General features: G+C 38.8%; 1 protein-coding gene across 11 annotated transcripts in view; it reads left to right on the top strand.

The window, feature by feature from the left end:
* Window positions 1-17,519, top strand: part of LOC125458562 (sorbin and SH3 domain-containing protein 2-like) — a 99,521-nt gene that overhangs the window by 48,594 nt on the left and 33,408 nt on the right. For all 11 annotated transcript variants that reach the window (XM_059650619.1, XM_048543952.2, XM_048543959.2 and 8 more), the window contains 3 exons: window positions 2,817-2,931; window positions 4,851-4,900; window positions 8,035-8,186. In XM_059650619.1, the coding sequence (XP_059506602.1) occupies window positions 2,817-2,931; window positions 4,851-4,900; window positions 8,035-8,186 (317 nt within the window). The remainder of the gene's footprint in view (window positions 1-2,816; window positions 2,932-4,850; window positions 4,901-8,034; window positions 8,187-17,519) is intronic.

The following is a 17,519-nucleotide window of genomic DNA, read 5'->3' on the forward strand; positions in this document are numbered from 1 at the left end:
CACAATGGATTACTGTTCAGTACGCAGTGTATTTCTACCTTCAAAACTTCTTTGACATGTGTGGTATTCCACTGCCATGAGATGTAGATGCGTAGTCATTTTGGCCGTATCAGATCAACTTTAAAAAGACATGTTGAAAATTAAAACCTCAATGTCTATAGGAGCTCCTAAATTATGGTTTAGGTCACCAAGCTATTTCACCATAAATTGTTATTGCGCTCTTGTGATTCTGTCCTTTGGCCTATTTGCTCCACATGGACACCTCAAACCCTTCATCAAAATCAGTTCAATCCATTGTACCTTTTACCTTCTACTCTAATCCTTTCTTTTCAACACTTGTGCCATTGTGTCCTCCTTAATGTAGAGGTTTTTGAAATGTCTTCTTCCATTTTAGTGCTACAACAGCAATCTTAGCTTGTTTTTCTTTGCACCCTCAACACATTGAAATGTCCCAAGGCTCTTTGCAGAAAAAAATTATAAAACAAAATATGACACCAAGCCATATATTGGAATGATAGATCAGATTATCTGAAGTTTAGGTGAAGAACCAGGCTTTAGAGAATGCCTTAAATTAGACTATTGAGGAAGTGAGGCGGGGAGGCACAGAGAAGTTTTTCCAGAGCTTGTAGCCTTGTAAATAGGATGGATAAGGTTAGGGAGGAACTTGAAAATGAGGATGGGAGTCAAATTAGGTCAATGAGCAAAGAGATAATAGAGAAAAAGGGTTTGCTGAGTGTTTACTCACAGTGAGCATAGTTTTGTATTTCTGCAAGTTTATGGAGACTAGAATAAAGGAGACTGGCCAAGTATGCATTGGAAGAGTTGGGTCTACAAGTAACAGAAAGACGAATGATAATTTCAGCAGAAGATGAAACAGCGATAAAATCATTTATGTAAGAACTTCAGGACTCTGGATCAATCTTGAGATAATTTAATGGAGCTGGTCATTATTGAGCATAAATAACACTGGCTAGAACACTCTAGAAGGTGACTACTATGGTACTAGAGTAGAATGTTAGAGTTTTAAGAACATGTGGGCATAACCATATGAAAAAACTAAATTAGTAACTATTGTAACTATGAAATTAGAGTCTGTACATGTTTTTAGCAAGCAAGTATAATAAATAGTGTTACTTTACAGTCTAAGTTCAGAGGATTGTTCTTGATTTGTCATTCCTTCAAATGCCTGTGTCAAATTTAAACTCATGGAAGACTTCAAATCACATGACTCAAGAAACTCGAGTGATGTTAAGGAAGTGGGAGTAGTTGGTCTTAGTGGATGGCATAAATACGAAGTTAGATAGATTCTCATTTCAGGATCAAATGTAACACCAAGGCACAGATCAGACAACTATCATTTTTATTTGTTCACAGCAATAGAGGAAAGCATTTGGAGTGGAATGTTTCCATTATAATCATATCTGTCAAATTGAGTACTTATGTAGAATGAGCAGCCATGATATATCCTGTAATAATTCGCTATCCATGGCAACCAATGTCCCAGTTATTTGTAAGAAAATAATGAGATCAATTCTAATACTTTGCAACAATTATTTATCGATTTATAATTTTGGGATGGCTTTATGACATTATTTGCTGATAAAGTGTATGAGGAGAAACTGTATGAGAAGCATTCTTATCCATCTTCTGCTAATAATGTCATCATCAAGAGTCCAAAAGCCAACAAAAATATTGTGTCAACATAAAGTTACAAACTTCCTACTTTATCCATGCTTCTGTATTGTCTGATATGGAAGTGTCACTGCTGGATTGGGCTGGACAAGATCGGAAATCAAAAGACACCAGGTTATAGTCCAACGGGTTTATTTGAAATCACAAGCTTTTGTTTACTGGAGAGACTTATTACTCAACACTCCGTTCACACCATTTGTATGATCTTTTGATCTGTCTGCCCTTGATTTTTCTGACTATAAATTCTGTGTCTGTGTGTTCCTCTCTCACTTCACCTATGAAGGGGCTATGCTCCAAAAGCTTGTGATTTCAGATAAACCTGTTGGACCATAACCTGATTTTGTCTGATATCTGATCTTGTCTATTGTCTGAAACACTTTGCCAGTTTAACAAAGTGTGAGTACTTTTAAACTGAAGAACTGAGCTCACTAGATGGAGTTTTAGCTGATTTAATTCATTTCATTTAAGCCCTATGCAACCAAAGGCACTTTAATCTACCATGACATATGTCCATGATCTTACATTTTTAATTGAAAACTTTGAGAGTAAACATAGCAATATCCTGGAATCATCCCTGATCGATTCCACCATATTACACCAGGAAACTGTGAGGAAGGCATTTGACAAATTCATCTTCCAAAACATCTTCACCAATTTTATTGGTTCAGTCTTTATGAATATTGAAGGTCAACAAAAGTATCACTTGGATTTTATCAGAGGGATAATATCTTAAAACACACTTTCTCTACTAGTTAAAATATTTGAATACTCATCAGCTCCAGGAACCTAAAAAGCAGCACCTCCTTACAATTCCTTCCATAACTCCCAAACACTCAACCATATTGAATTATCTCCTGTTCCAAAGACAACCCTCCTAACATTCCGCTTTTGGGGAAGACCTAGGCTCCATTTAACTTCTCTCTGCTTTTCCCTGTAGTACAACCAAGAATGGCAACTTTGTTAAAGTCACATTATTGATACAGATACATAGTTTGTATGACTGTTAAACTGTACACTAACATGTCATCATTGTAGTGTACTGACAATACCGATGCAAAACATGCTTTAAAACTGAACATGCAATCTTGAAAGTCTGTTGTTAATATTTCTTCTTTTTTCATCAGATGCAAGTGGTTACATCCAAATGGCAAAGTTGATACCTGTGGCTATCAAGTTGAACCTAAAAGTGTATTTTGTTATAAACCTGGAAAGTCATCTGTTTTAGATCATGATGATTCAGTAAGTGCTTGCTGTATAAATGCTTGTCTGTTGGGAAGAAGCAAATCATATGGATAGCATATACACTTGCAAAGAGTTCTGATAGAGGTTTGGATGGTTAATATTAAAATTAATGGATATCTGGAAACAATTGCAAGGCTGTAATCTAGTCAAAGTATTCAGCTAGCTTGACCAGAGATTTATAGGCACCTAGAATGAGTAAGAACTATAAGAGAGCAAAATATTTTTGATTGAAAATCCTATTTATTGCCTATATACGTTAATGCATTGAGAATGTTAATCGCGTAATGATGTTCAGTTTGCACCTACACTTTTAATGAAGGAGATAGCACAAATGTTATAATATCCTTGTGAAGAGGAATGAAGCTGGTGGAGACAAAATCAGTGAGAAAAAAATCAGTGAGAAAAAGAAAGAAACAAACAATCTTCGACTACTATTATTTGATTACCAATGGAAAATTTAGAATCTTCAGATGTTACAATGGGAGTTCAGTATTACTTTGAAAAAATAAGTACGTACAGAGAGTAGTGATCTCCAAATCAGATTACCAAATTGTGCTCTACCAGTAACTTTTAAACGTGCCTAAAATTGGGTATCAAAGCAATGTGTGTGTGAAGTAATGCACCACTCGCAAAGATCAAGTAACTTACACACATCCAAATTAATCAGAACACCTGCCAAACATATTCTGCCAGAACTCGCATGACTCTAGATTATAGTCCAACAGGTTTATCTGAAATCACAAGCTTTTGGAGTGTAGACCCTTTGTTAGCTGAAGTGAGAGAGAAACACATGGAATGCAGAATTTATGGGCAGAGAAATCAAGGGCAGAGAGATTAAAAGATCATACAAATGCTGTGAGTGGAGCTTTATTTATTATTTTGCTTACACCTTTGCATGCTTGTACTTATTATGCTATTCCAGTCATTTGGTTTGTCGCCAGCATAACCTTATTTTTAATTTTTTGTAATAATCTCTCTGCCTCATATAATCAGATTATAAATCAGCCTTTCGCATGTTATTCAGTTGTTGACACCTTACTCACACTGTGTAACACTTTGGATCATCTGCAAGGAATTATTTTTCGACACCCTACTCACACTATTTGCATGGCCTTTTGATCTCTCTACCTTTGATCTCTCTGTGTTCTGTGTGCCTCCCTCTCACTTCACCTGATGAAGGGGCTAGGCTCTGAAAGCTTGTGATTTCAAATGAACCTGTTGGACTATAACCTGGTGTTCTATGACTTCTGACTTTGTCGACCCCGGTCCAAGACCATATCAAACACACTCTGATCAGTTTACTTGGTGATTGAGTTGGAGTGTAAGTTTTCATTTATTTTTACGGTGGAGAAAAGAGTAGGCAAACATTTTTTTGAAATTTACAAAAAAATCTGAGAGTCTATCACAGCTGGTATGTGATCGCTGCAATTTTCCATAAATTTTCCTCTTATCCCTACACTAGCTAGCCGGTGTTGTCCGATTATTCAACCAGTGAGCATTCAATCTAAGCGCAGTATGATCCCTTTCTTGCAAACATATCCATGGATACACACAGCCCAAAGATCAGCTGAAATAAGTGACTTTCCACTGAGCGAGAGAAAAACAAAACTGCAGGATGAGGCAAACCCTTTCTTCCTGGAATGACAGGAATCCTGCTCATTAACAGCACTAAATTATGAGTACAAAGTTTTCACACAAGCCTATGCTGGCTCTTTCTGGAATTGAACCTACTCCAAAATCCTCCAACATAATTTTGAGTGTGTTCAAACCTTTTTAGTATCAGAAAACAAAAATGTGCTGTTAAAGTTGCAATCTTAACATAAAGGATGCTTAAAAGCTGTGCAGCATAACCCTTTGTCCTTGAACACAGCAGTGTGCTGGTATTATCTTTAAGCCTGTGTTTATTATGATTTCAGAGACCAATACACATCAACACTTCAGGAGCAGCATTTCTCAGTAAATCTAGGTATGTGCTTGCTCATTCTTTTATAAACAGGTGACTTAAACATTCAGTTTTGTAGTGCTGTACACATTTGTAGTCAGGGTATGTTTGAGGTGTAATTTTTGGTAAATGTAATCCTGTTGCAAGTTCAGCTTCTGGATAAAGGGTTTGTGATGATGTTGGGAGTTGAATTCAAATCCCTACATATTGAATCACAGCATTGTATAGTGCACAAGGAGGCCATTTGGCCCATTAAGTCTGGACTGGCTCTCTGATCATTTTAACTTATTGCCAGACTCCTGTTCTTTCCCCTGAACCTGCAGTGTTTCTATTTAAATAATCATCTAATTCTCTGTTGAATGCCTCATTTGAACCTGTCTCCACCACACTTCGACACAGCACATTCCAGATCCTAACTACTTGTGAGAAAGGTTTTAGCTCCTCGCAGCTGATTCTTACACAGATCATTTTTAAACTGTGATTCTTGGTCTAATGGTGAGAGTAAACAGTTTCTCTCTATCTACTCTCGCCAGAGCCTCATGATTTTGTAAACGTATATCAAACTTTTTCATTAAATAGAGGCTTGAACTCTGGGGGAATTTCTGTGCTTGGAGTTGGGGCTGGGGCCTTCATGCTCAGGTACAGGTGCGAAGCTGGGGTCCAGGAACCTCAGCGGTGCTTGCTATTTCTGTAATAAAGGTAAAGTACTGCAGATACTGGAAATTTGAAACAAACACAGAGAATGCTGGACAAACACAACACATCTGACAACATTTTTGACAAGAGAAACAGAGCTAACATTTTGAGTCCGATGACTTTTCTTCAGAGTTGAGTTTGGGGTCACTGGAGAGAAACAGGGTAATATTTGGGTCCAGTGACCCCAAACTCAGTTCTGAAGAAGAGTCTTTGGACGCGAAATTTTAACTCTGTTTCTCTTTCCACAGATTCTGCCAGACCTGCTGATTTTCATAAAAGCCAAAAAAACTGCAGATGCTACAAATCAGGAACAAAAACAAAGTTGCTGGAAAAGCTCAGCAGATCTGGCAGCATCTGTGAAGGAGAAAAACAGAGTTAATGTTTTGGATCTGGTGACCCTTCCTCAGTTCAGTTTAGTTCTGAGGAAGAGTCACTGAACCCAAATGATTAACTTTATTTTTGCTGCTGATTTTCATCATTATTTCTGTAGCTACCCATGGGTCTAACCAAACCATTTTACAGATTGATCCTGAGTACCTTTGACTCATAATCAACTATTTTGATTGTGTAATTCAGCATTCTCTTCAGTTGTTTTGCTGACAGCTGCATTGCTATTTAACACTGTGCTTATATAGTTACCTCGGTTTCTTTCCATATAATGTTTAGGTATTCACAATACCAGAGCATACATGTTGCTTTTCAAAACTCAGCTCTTTTTACTTTGCATTCAAGTTAATTCGCTTTCCACCCAAACACTTACTTTGACCAGCTCACACGATATTTCTAAAGATGGTCCCTCCACCTTAGTTTCCTCTCCCAATCTTTTAAAATCAGAAAATGTTTACATATTTTCATTCTATTTCTGAGCTTAGATCGTTGATACTAGGGCACCATACTCAGTAGTTTCTCCTAACCCACTCCTGAACTACCTCCCATAAATTATTACTTTCCACCTTCTCAACTAGTTCTACATGTTCTTCCATGCTTTTCTTAAACCCTTAGAAGTTTGGAGATTGACAGGTAGTCCCCAATATTTTGGCAGAGGCGGGAAACAAACTTGAGATCATCTTGTACGTTGAAATTTACTGGGAAGGAAGTTTAGCTTGCTGGCTTTGTCTTTGTGCTAAATTACAAGGCAAGACAGTAGTACTGTGTTGCTCTGGCTGAGGAAGCAAATTGCAAAAAGAAAACGTAGGACAGCGCTGCTGTGAGCATTCAGGTACATTCATAGGGAGCTAGCACTAAAGGAGCAGCCTAGTCCAATCCATGAACTGGGAATCAGTCCCTGTCCACAAAATGTCCTTGCAGCAGCATTGCAATGTTAGTTACTGGTGCATCCGGTAGTGCAGCATGGCCATGTAGCAGAGAGGTTGAAACTGATTGGAAATGTGCTTCAATGATGCAGGGAGGCTCACAGGATGCAAGTAGCTGCTACTCATGCAGCATGCCCATGAATGCTGGTCCTGGGTGCTCAAGTTGGAGGTCTGAAGGTGGAAGCAATGAGTTGGAGTCAATAGGCATCTGCTCAGACGTTCATGTTGAGAATTCTAAGCATCTAGTTTCCTTATGGTGGGCAGAAGGAGCAAACATTGCATATCATTGAGTTGTGATCTGCAGTTTGTGAGACTGACAACAAGCAATAATCCTATCTAATCGGCATTTTATCATGCTGTATTGAGAACCTTGTCTTACATCAATATGTCTAGAAAATGCAACTAGGTTTTCCTGAAATTAAGAAAAGCCTTGGTGGATTTCTTGCCAAAGCACATGCTTTTCAGAACCTCATAAAATTCCATCCTGAGTCTAATTTAGAACTTGTGATTAAATACTTGGATGAGCTTTGTTTATTCTGATTTCTTTCCATGTGCTCTGGCTTTCAATATGATTGATGACAAAGCCCTTAATATTTATCATGTTTAACTTAGTTTGATGCGGAAATTTTGCCTGTACATGGAAAGAACTAATTATTTAGAATATTGATTAACACAGGTACATCTTAATTGTGCTTCAGTTTGTATTTATTATGGTTCTTACCTCTTCGCCATTGTCATTTTAGACTCCATTATTATGCTTTCATCCTGCAAATTTTAAGATTTCAAATAGAAATGAAAAGCTGGAGCCTAGAGATATAAATGTCAATTGAGCTACACTCTAGTCACCATCCAAACTTCTTTAATAGGCCACTGTTCAGTGCTGAGATTGAACTGTGCACTGGCATGGCCTTGTATTACACCTGTGCTGCTCCTAGAGCTTTTTGGGTTGGAAACAAAAATATTCCTTATTCTTAGCTGTCGTAAAAACAGTAAATGATGGCTTAAAACTTCTGAACTGGGATTAAAATTATTTTATTATCCATAGGTCATAGACCAAATATTTAGTTCTCAATACTGACAGTTTACATTTGAAAACATATTTGCTTATTTTGCTAAAACAGAATGATACTTTTGTGTTGATGTCACTAGATCACTCCCAATGTTGGCAGAATCAGTTGGTCAGCTGACCTTCAATGAACCCAGGCAATGTAATCGTTCAGACGTAAATCTACCTCAACTGAAGTCCATGGAAATCCAACGTTATTCATCTGCTGATCAAATCTCCGTAGACAATGAAAATGGTAAAACAACATAATTCCAATATGAAGGATAAAGTAAGGATAAAAGCAAATAGCCAGATTCATGCTCAGTCAAAGTGATAGTGTGTTTCAATTTGTGTGGGTGGTTACACATGTGTTTGTGTCTGAAGTTACAGACTGATGTGTCTGTTGCTGCCAGAGATTGTATTAATATTAACTTTCCAAAACATTATTTTCCAATAGTACTACAGCCTTTGCACTCTAGTGCCAACTCAAAAGCACTTACAAGTATATAGCAACCAAAGATGTTAGAGCAAGTGTAGATTTACAGCCCTTGAAGCTTGTCCTTACACTATTTCATCCACCCTGGTGGTAGCCATTACCCAAAACCATAACTGGATTAACCATGTAACTGTTGAGTTTAGCGGAGTGGGGAAGACTGGGAGCTGTGTTGAGAAATTCAACTCCAGGCTCCCCAAAGACTGGCCGTCATCTGCAAAAGAGTGTGTTGCAATACTGAATGAGTTTGTCTCCAACAATATTCAAAAGAGTTTGATCAAATGTGAGTTAAAGCAGCCCACTTGATTGACACTGTATCCATCACCTTAATCGTTCACTCTTCCACAACTGACACACAGTGGCAATAGTGCATATCCTGTACAGGACGCAATGCAACAACTCTTCAATGCATTTTCAACAGCAAATTCCAAACCTACAAATTCTACCACTTAGAAATGTGCACGGGAACGCCACCAACTGCAAGTTCCCCTAAATGGCACATACCATTATGATTTTATTGTTTTTATTCATTAACGAGATGCGGGAGCATCTAGCTGGACCAGTATTCTTTTCACCCATTCCTAGTGGCCCTTGAGAAGTTGGTGGTGAGCTGCCTCTTGAACAGCTGCAGTCCATGTGTTGCAGGTAGACACACATTGCATTTAGGGAGAAACTTCCAGGATTGTGGCCGAGGCACAACAGAGGAATGGTAAAATGTTTCCACCTCAGGCTGGTGATTCACTTGAAGGCAAACTTGCAGGTACCCTTATCCTTTGAAATGGAAATGGTTGTGGGTTTGGAAGGTGCTATCGAAGGACACTTATTGAATTTCGGCAGTGCATTTTATAGATGGCATGCACTGCTCCTACCAGCATCGGTGGTTGAGGATTTGTGGATGTGTGCCAATGAAATGCATTCCTTTCTCCCGAATGGCGACAAGCATCCTAACCACAGATGAAGTTGCACTCATCCAGGGAGGTGGGAAATATTTTTATAACACCTCTGGTTGTGCCTTTTTGATGGTGGACTTGTTTTGGGGAGTTAGGGTGTGAGTTACTTGTTGTAGGATTCCCAGCTTCTGACCTGCCCTTGTAGTCATTGCATTTACATAGCATTCCAGTTTTGTTTCTGGTCAATGATAATATCTAGGAATGTTGACAGCAGGGGTTACAATGATAATGTTGCCATTGAACATCAAGTGATAATGATTAGATTCTCTCTTGTTGGACATGGTCTTTGTCGGATGTTGGTGTGGTGTGTGTATTTGTTGCCAGTTTTCAGCCCAAGACTGAATATTAACCAGATTTTTCTGCATTTGGATATGAACTGCTTCAGTATCTGAGGGGTTGTGAATGGTTCTGAACATTATGTAATCATCAGTAAATATTCCATTTCTGACTTTATGAAGGAGGGAAGGTCATTGATGAAGCAGCTGAAGATGATTGGGCCAATGTTACTAACCTGAGAAATGGCTCTAGGGATGTTCTAGAATTGAAGTGGCTGATCTCCAAAAGCCACAACCATTTTCTTTTTGCCAGGTATGACTCCGATCAACAGCGAGTTTATTCCCTGATTCTCATTAACTCCAGCTTTGTTCTGGTTCTTTGGTGCCATACTCAGTCAAACTGAACTTTGAGGTAAAGGACTGTCAGTCTCACTTCACCTCTGCAATTCATGTCTTTTCTCCCTGTTTAAACCAAGGCTGAGATGCGTTCAGGTGCTGAATGGCCCTGGCAGAACCCAAACTGAGCATCAGTGTGCAGTTTAATGTTAACTAAGTGCTACTTGACAGTACTGTTGATGACAAGTTCCAACACTTCCATAATAATTCAGACCAGGCTGATTGTACAGTAATTGACTTGGTTGGATTTGTCCTGCTTTTCATGTATGGAACATGCCTGGGAAATTTTCCATGTTGTCAGGTAGATTGTTGTGTTAGAGCTGAACTGGAACAGCTTGGCTGGGGACTGGTAAGTACTGGAACACAGTCTTCAGTATTATTGCCAGAATGTTATCAGGGCCTGTGGCTTTTGCTGTTTCCAGTGTCTCTAATTGTTTCTTGATATCATGTCGGGTTAATTGAATTGATTGAAGATTGGATCTGTGATGCTGGGGATCACTGGAGGAGGCCGAGATGGATCATCATCTCAGAATTTCTGACTGAAGAGGTTTGTCAACCTGATGTGTTGGGTGGCCCCTCAGTTGAGGATGGATACATTTCTGGAGCCTCCTCATTGAGTGGGGTGTCCACCATCATTCATGACTGGACGTGGCAGGACTGCAGAGCTTAGATCTGATCCGTTGGTTGTGGGATCACTGAGTATTTCACAAAGCATAAATTTATAACTTGCTACTTATAGTGGACATGTTGTGACACATCTTCAGGGCAGGTGGGATTTCAACCCAGATCTGCTGACTTGTTGCAGTATCACTACCTCTATTACACAAGAACCCCTAGTTCTAGGGAGAACCTCTAGGGAGACTTTTAATGAGCCTGTTCAAACATTTCAAGGCCTATCCTTGGGGCAGGTAGGACTTTCAGCTCAGAGCTATGGAAGTTACACGGGGCCATATGACACTCAGTTTTTTCCTCTAGATACTTTCAAATCAATCTGTTTAGAAATGTTATTTTGCACCTTTGGTTATGGATAGGACTTGAACCCAGGCCTCCTGGCTCAGAGGTAGGCACATTCCCATTGCACAACAAGGACCCTTTCCAGGTACTTCCTCTAAATCAAAACCACAGATTACAAATAGCCGAGGTTTCTGCATTGATCCTTGCAGCAACCCATACAGCATAGCTCATAGAAACAAGCCTTGCCAACCCAGAAACTGCCCTGTTTGTCCTTACACCTTTCAGTCAATTAACCAACTCTTTCCATATGCTGACATGTTGCTCCCAAGCCCCATGAACCCTCATATTCTGTAATAAACTTTTAGCTCTCACCTAAAATGTTAAATGCTTTTGGAAGTCCAAACATCCTGAATCCACTGTTTTCTCTTTAACTACGTTACACCTTCAAAAAAAGCAATAAATTTGTCAAGCACAGTTCTCTCTTTTCGAAAATCACAATAGCTGTGCATAATCATGTTTAGATTTTCTAATTGCCCAGCTGCCATTTCTTTCATAATGGGTCCTGCATTTTCCTGAAGACTGAAATTGGGCTGTAGTGTTTAAAGATCCCCATTTTCTCTGTCCATCATTTTGTGAACGTGAGTATAAAAATTGCTGGATTTTACTTTTTGGAGTCGATCAAGAATCTAAAGCATTTTGGAAGATGTCACAACCAAGTGCCATTCTTTCTGCAGCCAACTTTTTTTAAAATCCGAGAATGTAGCTCTCAGGGATCTCTTGGCTTTTACTGCCATTAATCTTTCCAATACTTTACTTTTTACTGATTTTAATTGCATTAAATTCCTCACTCTTTCAACCTCATCATCTCTGGCTTGTTTCCTGTGTGAGAAGAGACAGAAAGTATTTGTTTTAACATCTCTTTTCATATTCTGTTATCATCTTATACCACCTTTAATCTCTTTGTTTAGCCATAAATGGATCACTATTCTGCTGGAATTTTTATTTCTCAATGCTTGAGATAATAAATTTCTAGAAAATCTAACCAATGCTTGATACTTATTAACTGCTTGAAGTCAAAATAGTACAGAACCAAGGCTGTTAGCTAATTATTGAATGAATATTGAGAAAATCCTAGAACTGTAAAATCAAAGATTCAGAAATATGGACAGATCTAGGGCCTCCTTGTAAAATCCCTTACATGATTCACTCTATCTTTCACAAAATAGACATACTGTATGACTTGCAGAGACAGAACAAGAAGACAAGTGTTGATCAGATGAGGAAGAAAACAGAGAAGACAAGAAAGTGTGGAAGAAGGAAAATTGCCTTTATCTCTTTATTCACCTGCTGTTCATTGCACCTTTCATCTTCAAGCCCATTAGAAGTTGATCTAGAAAGTGGGAACTCATTCTCTATGCATGTTCAGTAATCGGGAAGCTATTTTATGGATAGGTTATTTCCAGAAAAGCAAAGATGCTTACTGTATAAGTCCTTCTAATATATTTTAAAAGATGTTCTGTTATGAAAAAAATGCAGCCTGGCAACCCACCCTGATTTGGATCACTATTTTATCCCTTAGCAAGTCAAACTAGTTCAGTTAGTTTGCAAGGTGACTTTCAAAGCCAATAACAGATTTCTCATTGGTGTCACGCACACTCACTCTCTTATTTTCTTCCATAAATATCACAAGGACAACATGATGGTGTACGCAGAGAGTATTCTTTGAATTATTCAGTTAGTGTAGATCTTTGAAGATAGCAGATCATATTGAGAGGGCATTTAGCAAAGCTGGTCCTGAGATCTTGGGCTTTATAAATAGAAATATTGGCCTAGATTTTGGCCAGGGAGACAGCCTCTCCTTTGTGGTGGAGATAGAGGAAGTTGCAGAAAAATATAAGTCCCCCATCAACCACAGCTCTTGCCATTTTTTGCCGAGCCAAGAATGGTACTGGGTCAGGATTAATGTACGTATGGTTCACAAAGGCAGCTGGCATTAAAACAATCAGCTGAATTCACAGAAGTGGAATTCTGATAACCTTAGACTGTGAACCTGAAGTCAAGAGATTAGAAACAAAAACAGAAATTGCTGGAAAAACTCAGCAGATCCGGTAGCACCTGTGGAGAGAAAGCAGAGTCAATTTTCAAGACCATTTACTCTTCCTCAGAACTGATAGTAGCTAGGAAAAGGTGGTATTTCTGCTGAAGACAGGTGTTTGGAGAGTAGGAAAGGAGTAAACAATTGGCTAGGGTTGAAGCCCAGAGGGAACAGCAGTTGGGCAGACAAAGGATAATGGTGAGCCAGGTAGAAAGAAAGCTGCTGCTGGGGAACATTTGGCTGGCAAGGGACAGGAGGGGAATAAATATCTGACAGTGGCGTCCTGCTGGAGGTAGCAGAAGTAATGGTTATGATCCTTTCAGATTTACCCGCCGTTACTCAATCTAGTTTCTGCTATGTAATTGGGAACTGAAACAAATGTAATTCTCACTCTCAGTGAACATAATTCAGAAAGGTAACTTAATCTTAGCAAGGTAGACTTTTAATAATCAAGTATTATATGCAAAAGTGTTGACATCAGTTAGCATGGTATATGTTTAAAATTCTGAGAACCCAATTACAAGCTTTCATCGTGTCGTCAGGAACCTGATTCTCGGTCTTTTGTGCAAATGATTCTCCCACAGCTTTTGTTGCTGGGTACAGGTCAAGATTCTGCACAGGAGGTGTGTGTCTGGTCTTTGTGAATTGTTTAGGTAATAATAATGTATGGTGTGATTTTTGCCTCCAGAAGGATATCTTACCTAACATTATAATGCTTATATTATCACTCATAGCACAAGAAATTAAACTATGCTGGGTATTGAAATATCCATCATATAATTATTTGCTGCTGCTATTATATCCAAATATTATATTCACCTGCACATAAACTTTTGGACTAGTTCAAAGCTGGACATAACAACACAGAACCGTGTGCTTCCAGTAACACGTCATGCTTTGAATGATTCCTGGGGTAAGGTGGTATGTTGGATCTTTTACCCTCAAGTCACGTACTATGATATAGTGATGATGTGAGTACTTCTCTCAAAGGTATACTGACATATTGATCAGAGACATAGCACGACAGGTTGTGTAACCCAATTGAAGAATTTAACTAAATATGCTCTAGTTATGGTGCATCACTAAAATGGAAATAGCTTATATAAATTTTCAGAACTTAGTTTATGGCTTGAACCAACATTTTTTTTTAAAGAACAAAGAGCAAAGAACAAAGAAACCTACAGCACAGGAACAGACCCTTCGGCCCTCCAAGCCTGCGCCGATCAAGATCCTCTGTCTAACCTGTCATCTATTTTATAACGGTCTGTGTCCATTTGCTCCCTGCCCATCCATGTACCTGTCCAAATATATCTTAAAAGACGCTAAAGTGTCTGCATCTACCACCTCCGCTGGCAACACATTCCAGGCACCCACCACTTATGCATATCTCCCATAAACTGTCCTCCTCTCACTTTGAAATTTTGAATTATTTGTTTCTTTTGCTAATTGTCTCCCAAATGCATTGATACTTGCTGAGGTAAACACAGAGCATCCAGTACATTAGTCTTGGAGGCCATTTTTCATCTATAAATGTTTGTTGACAACAGTAAAGTGCTGTTTGGCCTTTACTCATTAAATTACTGGTTAATTTTAAATTGGTTCTCATCTGTTGTTTCCAACATCCAGCAAAGGTTACTGAACTGAAACCAGAACCATGGTGCTTGCTATATTTTTACTTACTTGTTTTCAACCCAAGGTGCCTAAACCAATTTAACATTTCAGCAGAACTGAAATCATCTCACTTCAGATGAAGGATTTTTTATTTTGAGTTAATACCAAATTGCAATTTACACATGTTACTATAACTCAAAAGGATTCAATTTGGGTTTCCATGTTTTCTATTTATTTCAAGCATGTCTCCATGATGCCCAGTCCATTTTCAGGGCCAGTCCTTGTTACCATTTCCTGACTTTGTATCATCCACAAACTTCAGCAGCATCTCTGAATCATTGTGTATATCGTGAACTGAGCTTCTAGCATGGCTCACTTTCTGACTGGCTCATGCAGAAATCTCCTTCAATGTCAACCTCTTGATTCTGTTTTGTAAACATCTTTCAATGCAACCTGGCAGCTGAATTCACAGAACCTGCCTATTATCTTTTACTGCCTTATGTGACATCTTACCAAGGTCTTTCTGAAGGTCAACAAATAGTCCAGCCATTTTCTTCAAAGAATTCAGTAAGTTCAATTCACTATGAAATTTCTTTTGAAAATCTGTGCTGGCTATGTTTAATCCTATTCTCTGGCTCCATACTTTTGTTATCTTTTCATTTGAATTCAATTATCTTCCCCAGCGCTAATGTTAGTTAATCTAACTATTTCATCATGAATTACATGTAAGTCTCTTTTTGAAATCAAAAAATATATTTACAGCTTGCAGACCTTTGATAGTGATTCTTTTTCTTGTCAATACCATATGCCAGATAATATTTCAGAACGAGCTACAGCCTTTGAGAGAGAGTTTTAATGTGATTTAAAATGCATAATTGTATTCAGCAGGAACACAATAATTAAAGAATTCCTTTTGCAACTGAATTTTTAAAAATAGTTTGTCTGAGCCTCAACTTTCCACAGACTTGTTTTAAGTTTGATTTTAATAAACATATGGCTCTTCTATCACACAAGTATGATTCTTGAAATGTTTCATATAATAACAGTTCAACCACCCACACTCAGAATGTGGGAAGTACCATTTCCTGTGGGAGCAGGGTTTTCAGTGGAGCAGAACCAGTGCTGAGAGTGACGTAAAACTAACATTTAGCAAAAGCTGGGGCATAACTGGGAGTAGTGTTACCAAACAGGATCTGAGTAAGATTTTACTTGCAACATGTGGAACAACAGGTAGCAAGGGGATTTTGCTCAAAGCAGAAGTAGTTTTGAGCAAGTTGCAGCAAGCTAAATGATATGGGAAAAGTCCTGGAGAAATCAAAAAGTTATATTCAGAACTGGGATTTCTCACTGATAATGGCCTGTCAGATGTTAGCCTGAACAGTGAACATGCTAGCATTTTGAGATTTCAGTGCTTCTAAATTAGCTCTTTGGGGAAATAATGAGGGGAAGAAAACAGAACAGGTCTAAACACGTTGGGCCAAATGATCTGTTTCCAAACTGTAACAGACTATGACTTGAATCCAAAGTGAAAATAATAATTAAAATTTTCAGCTGCCTTCCTATTTTCCTATTATTATGTGTAAATCCCAGTTATAATAAAGTTGGGGGAATTACGTGAAACTGAAATTAGGCCAACTTTGCCACAGTAATATTTTAATTGCCTATGGTATTCTGACATTTTGTATTTATGCAGTCTGAGCGGAGGAGTGTTCCACAAGCGGCCCATACAAACCACTAGTTTCTGAGAGTCACCTTTCATCATATGAATTTACACAGCACCCACCTGAAATTGGTTCCTCTGCCCTGACCCACCTGGCTCTGTATGAGCAGTTCCTTCCCATTCTTGATCAAATTTCACTTTTGGGCCTCCTGATTACCTTCTCCTTTACAAACTTACCCTGAATCCAGCAGCTCTTTGCAGTTGCCTGAGCATGTGTAGTGGGTGTCCAGATCTCACCAAAATCATTGACATTACACATAAAGTACAATATTGAGGGCATTTTGTGCCTATGTGCTGAGCTGCAGGGATTGATCCTTGCTTTTGGGCTGCTGTCAATGTAGAGACAGCAGAACCCTTTAATTCTTTCATAAAATGTGTGCATTGTTGGGTAGAATAGCATTTGTTGTTCCTTCTTAGATGCCCTGAAGAAGTTAGTGTAATGGCTATATTTTTGAACCATGGTCCTTGTGGTGTAGGTACATCCAAGAGTTAATAGGGTTGGTGTTCCTAAGATTTGGCCCAGTGAAGGTGCAGGATCTGTGATTTGTCCAATTCCTATCCGCCTGCTGGTAAAATTCCCCATTGGAGGAAGGTGGTGGAAGAAACCATCTGACTGGGCTCAAAGAGATGGAGAGGGAGGCAGAGGTTCAGTGTGATCATGAGAAGATTACTCCCTGACTACAACCAAGACCTCCCTCCTGGGTTTGTGAAATTTAACTAATTATGGGATCAGAACAGGACAGCCAATGAAAATGGAAAGCCATTGATGAATGGAAACACTCTAATAAGGGCCATTTAAGCAGACATTTTGCCAAGAGTGGATAGAGTTTCTCATTGATTGAGGTAGGTGTCAGCTACAAGGAAGCAACCGTTGAGCCGCAAATTGGGGGGGTGTAAATGTTTGATGAGGGGTGTGCAGGTGTTATGATGGTAGGAGAGAAGGGTCTAGCAGGGATTGGCAGCCCCTCAGGTGCAGTGATTTCCACAAAAGCATGTTCCATCCAACATATTGTTCAGTATTTTGTTTTAAAGAAAGGATTTTGTTTCCCTACCTGCGGAAGACAGCAGGATTCCAGCCTTCCTCTGGAATGGCTA

Source organism: Stegostoma tigrinum, chromosome 13, assembly GCF_030684315.1.
Source record: "Stegostoma tigrinum isolate sSteTig4 chromosome 13, sSteTig4.hap1, whole genome shotgun sequence".
Classification (NCBI taxonomy): domain Eukaryota; kingdom Metazoa; phylum Chordata; class Chondrichthyes; order Orectolobiformes; family Stegostomatidae; genus Stegostoma; species Stegostoma tigrinum.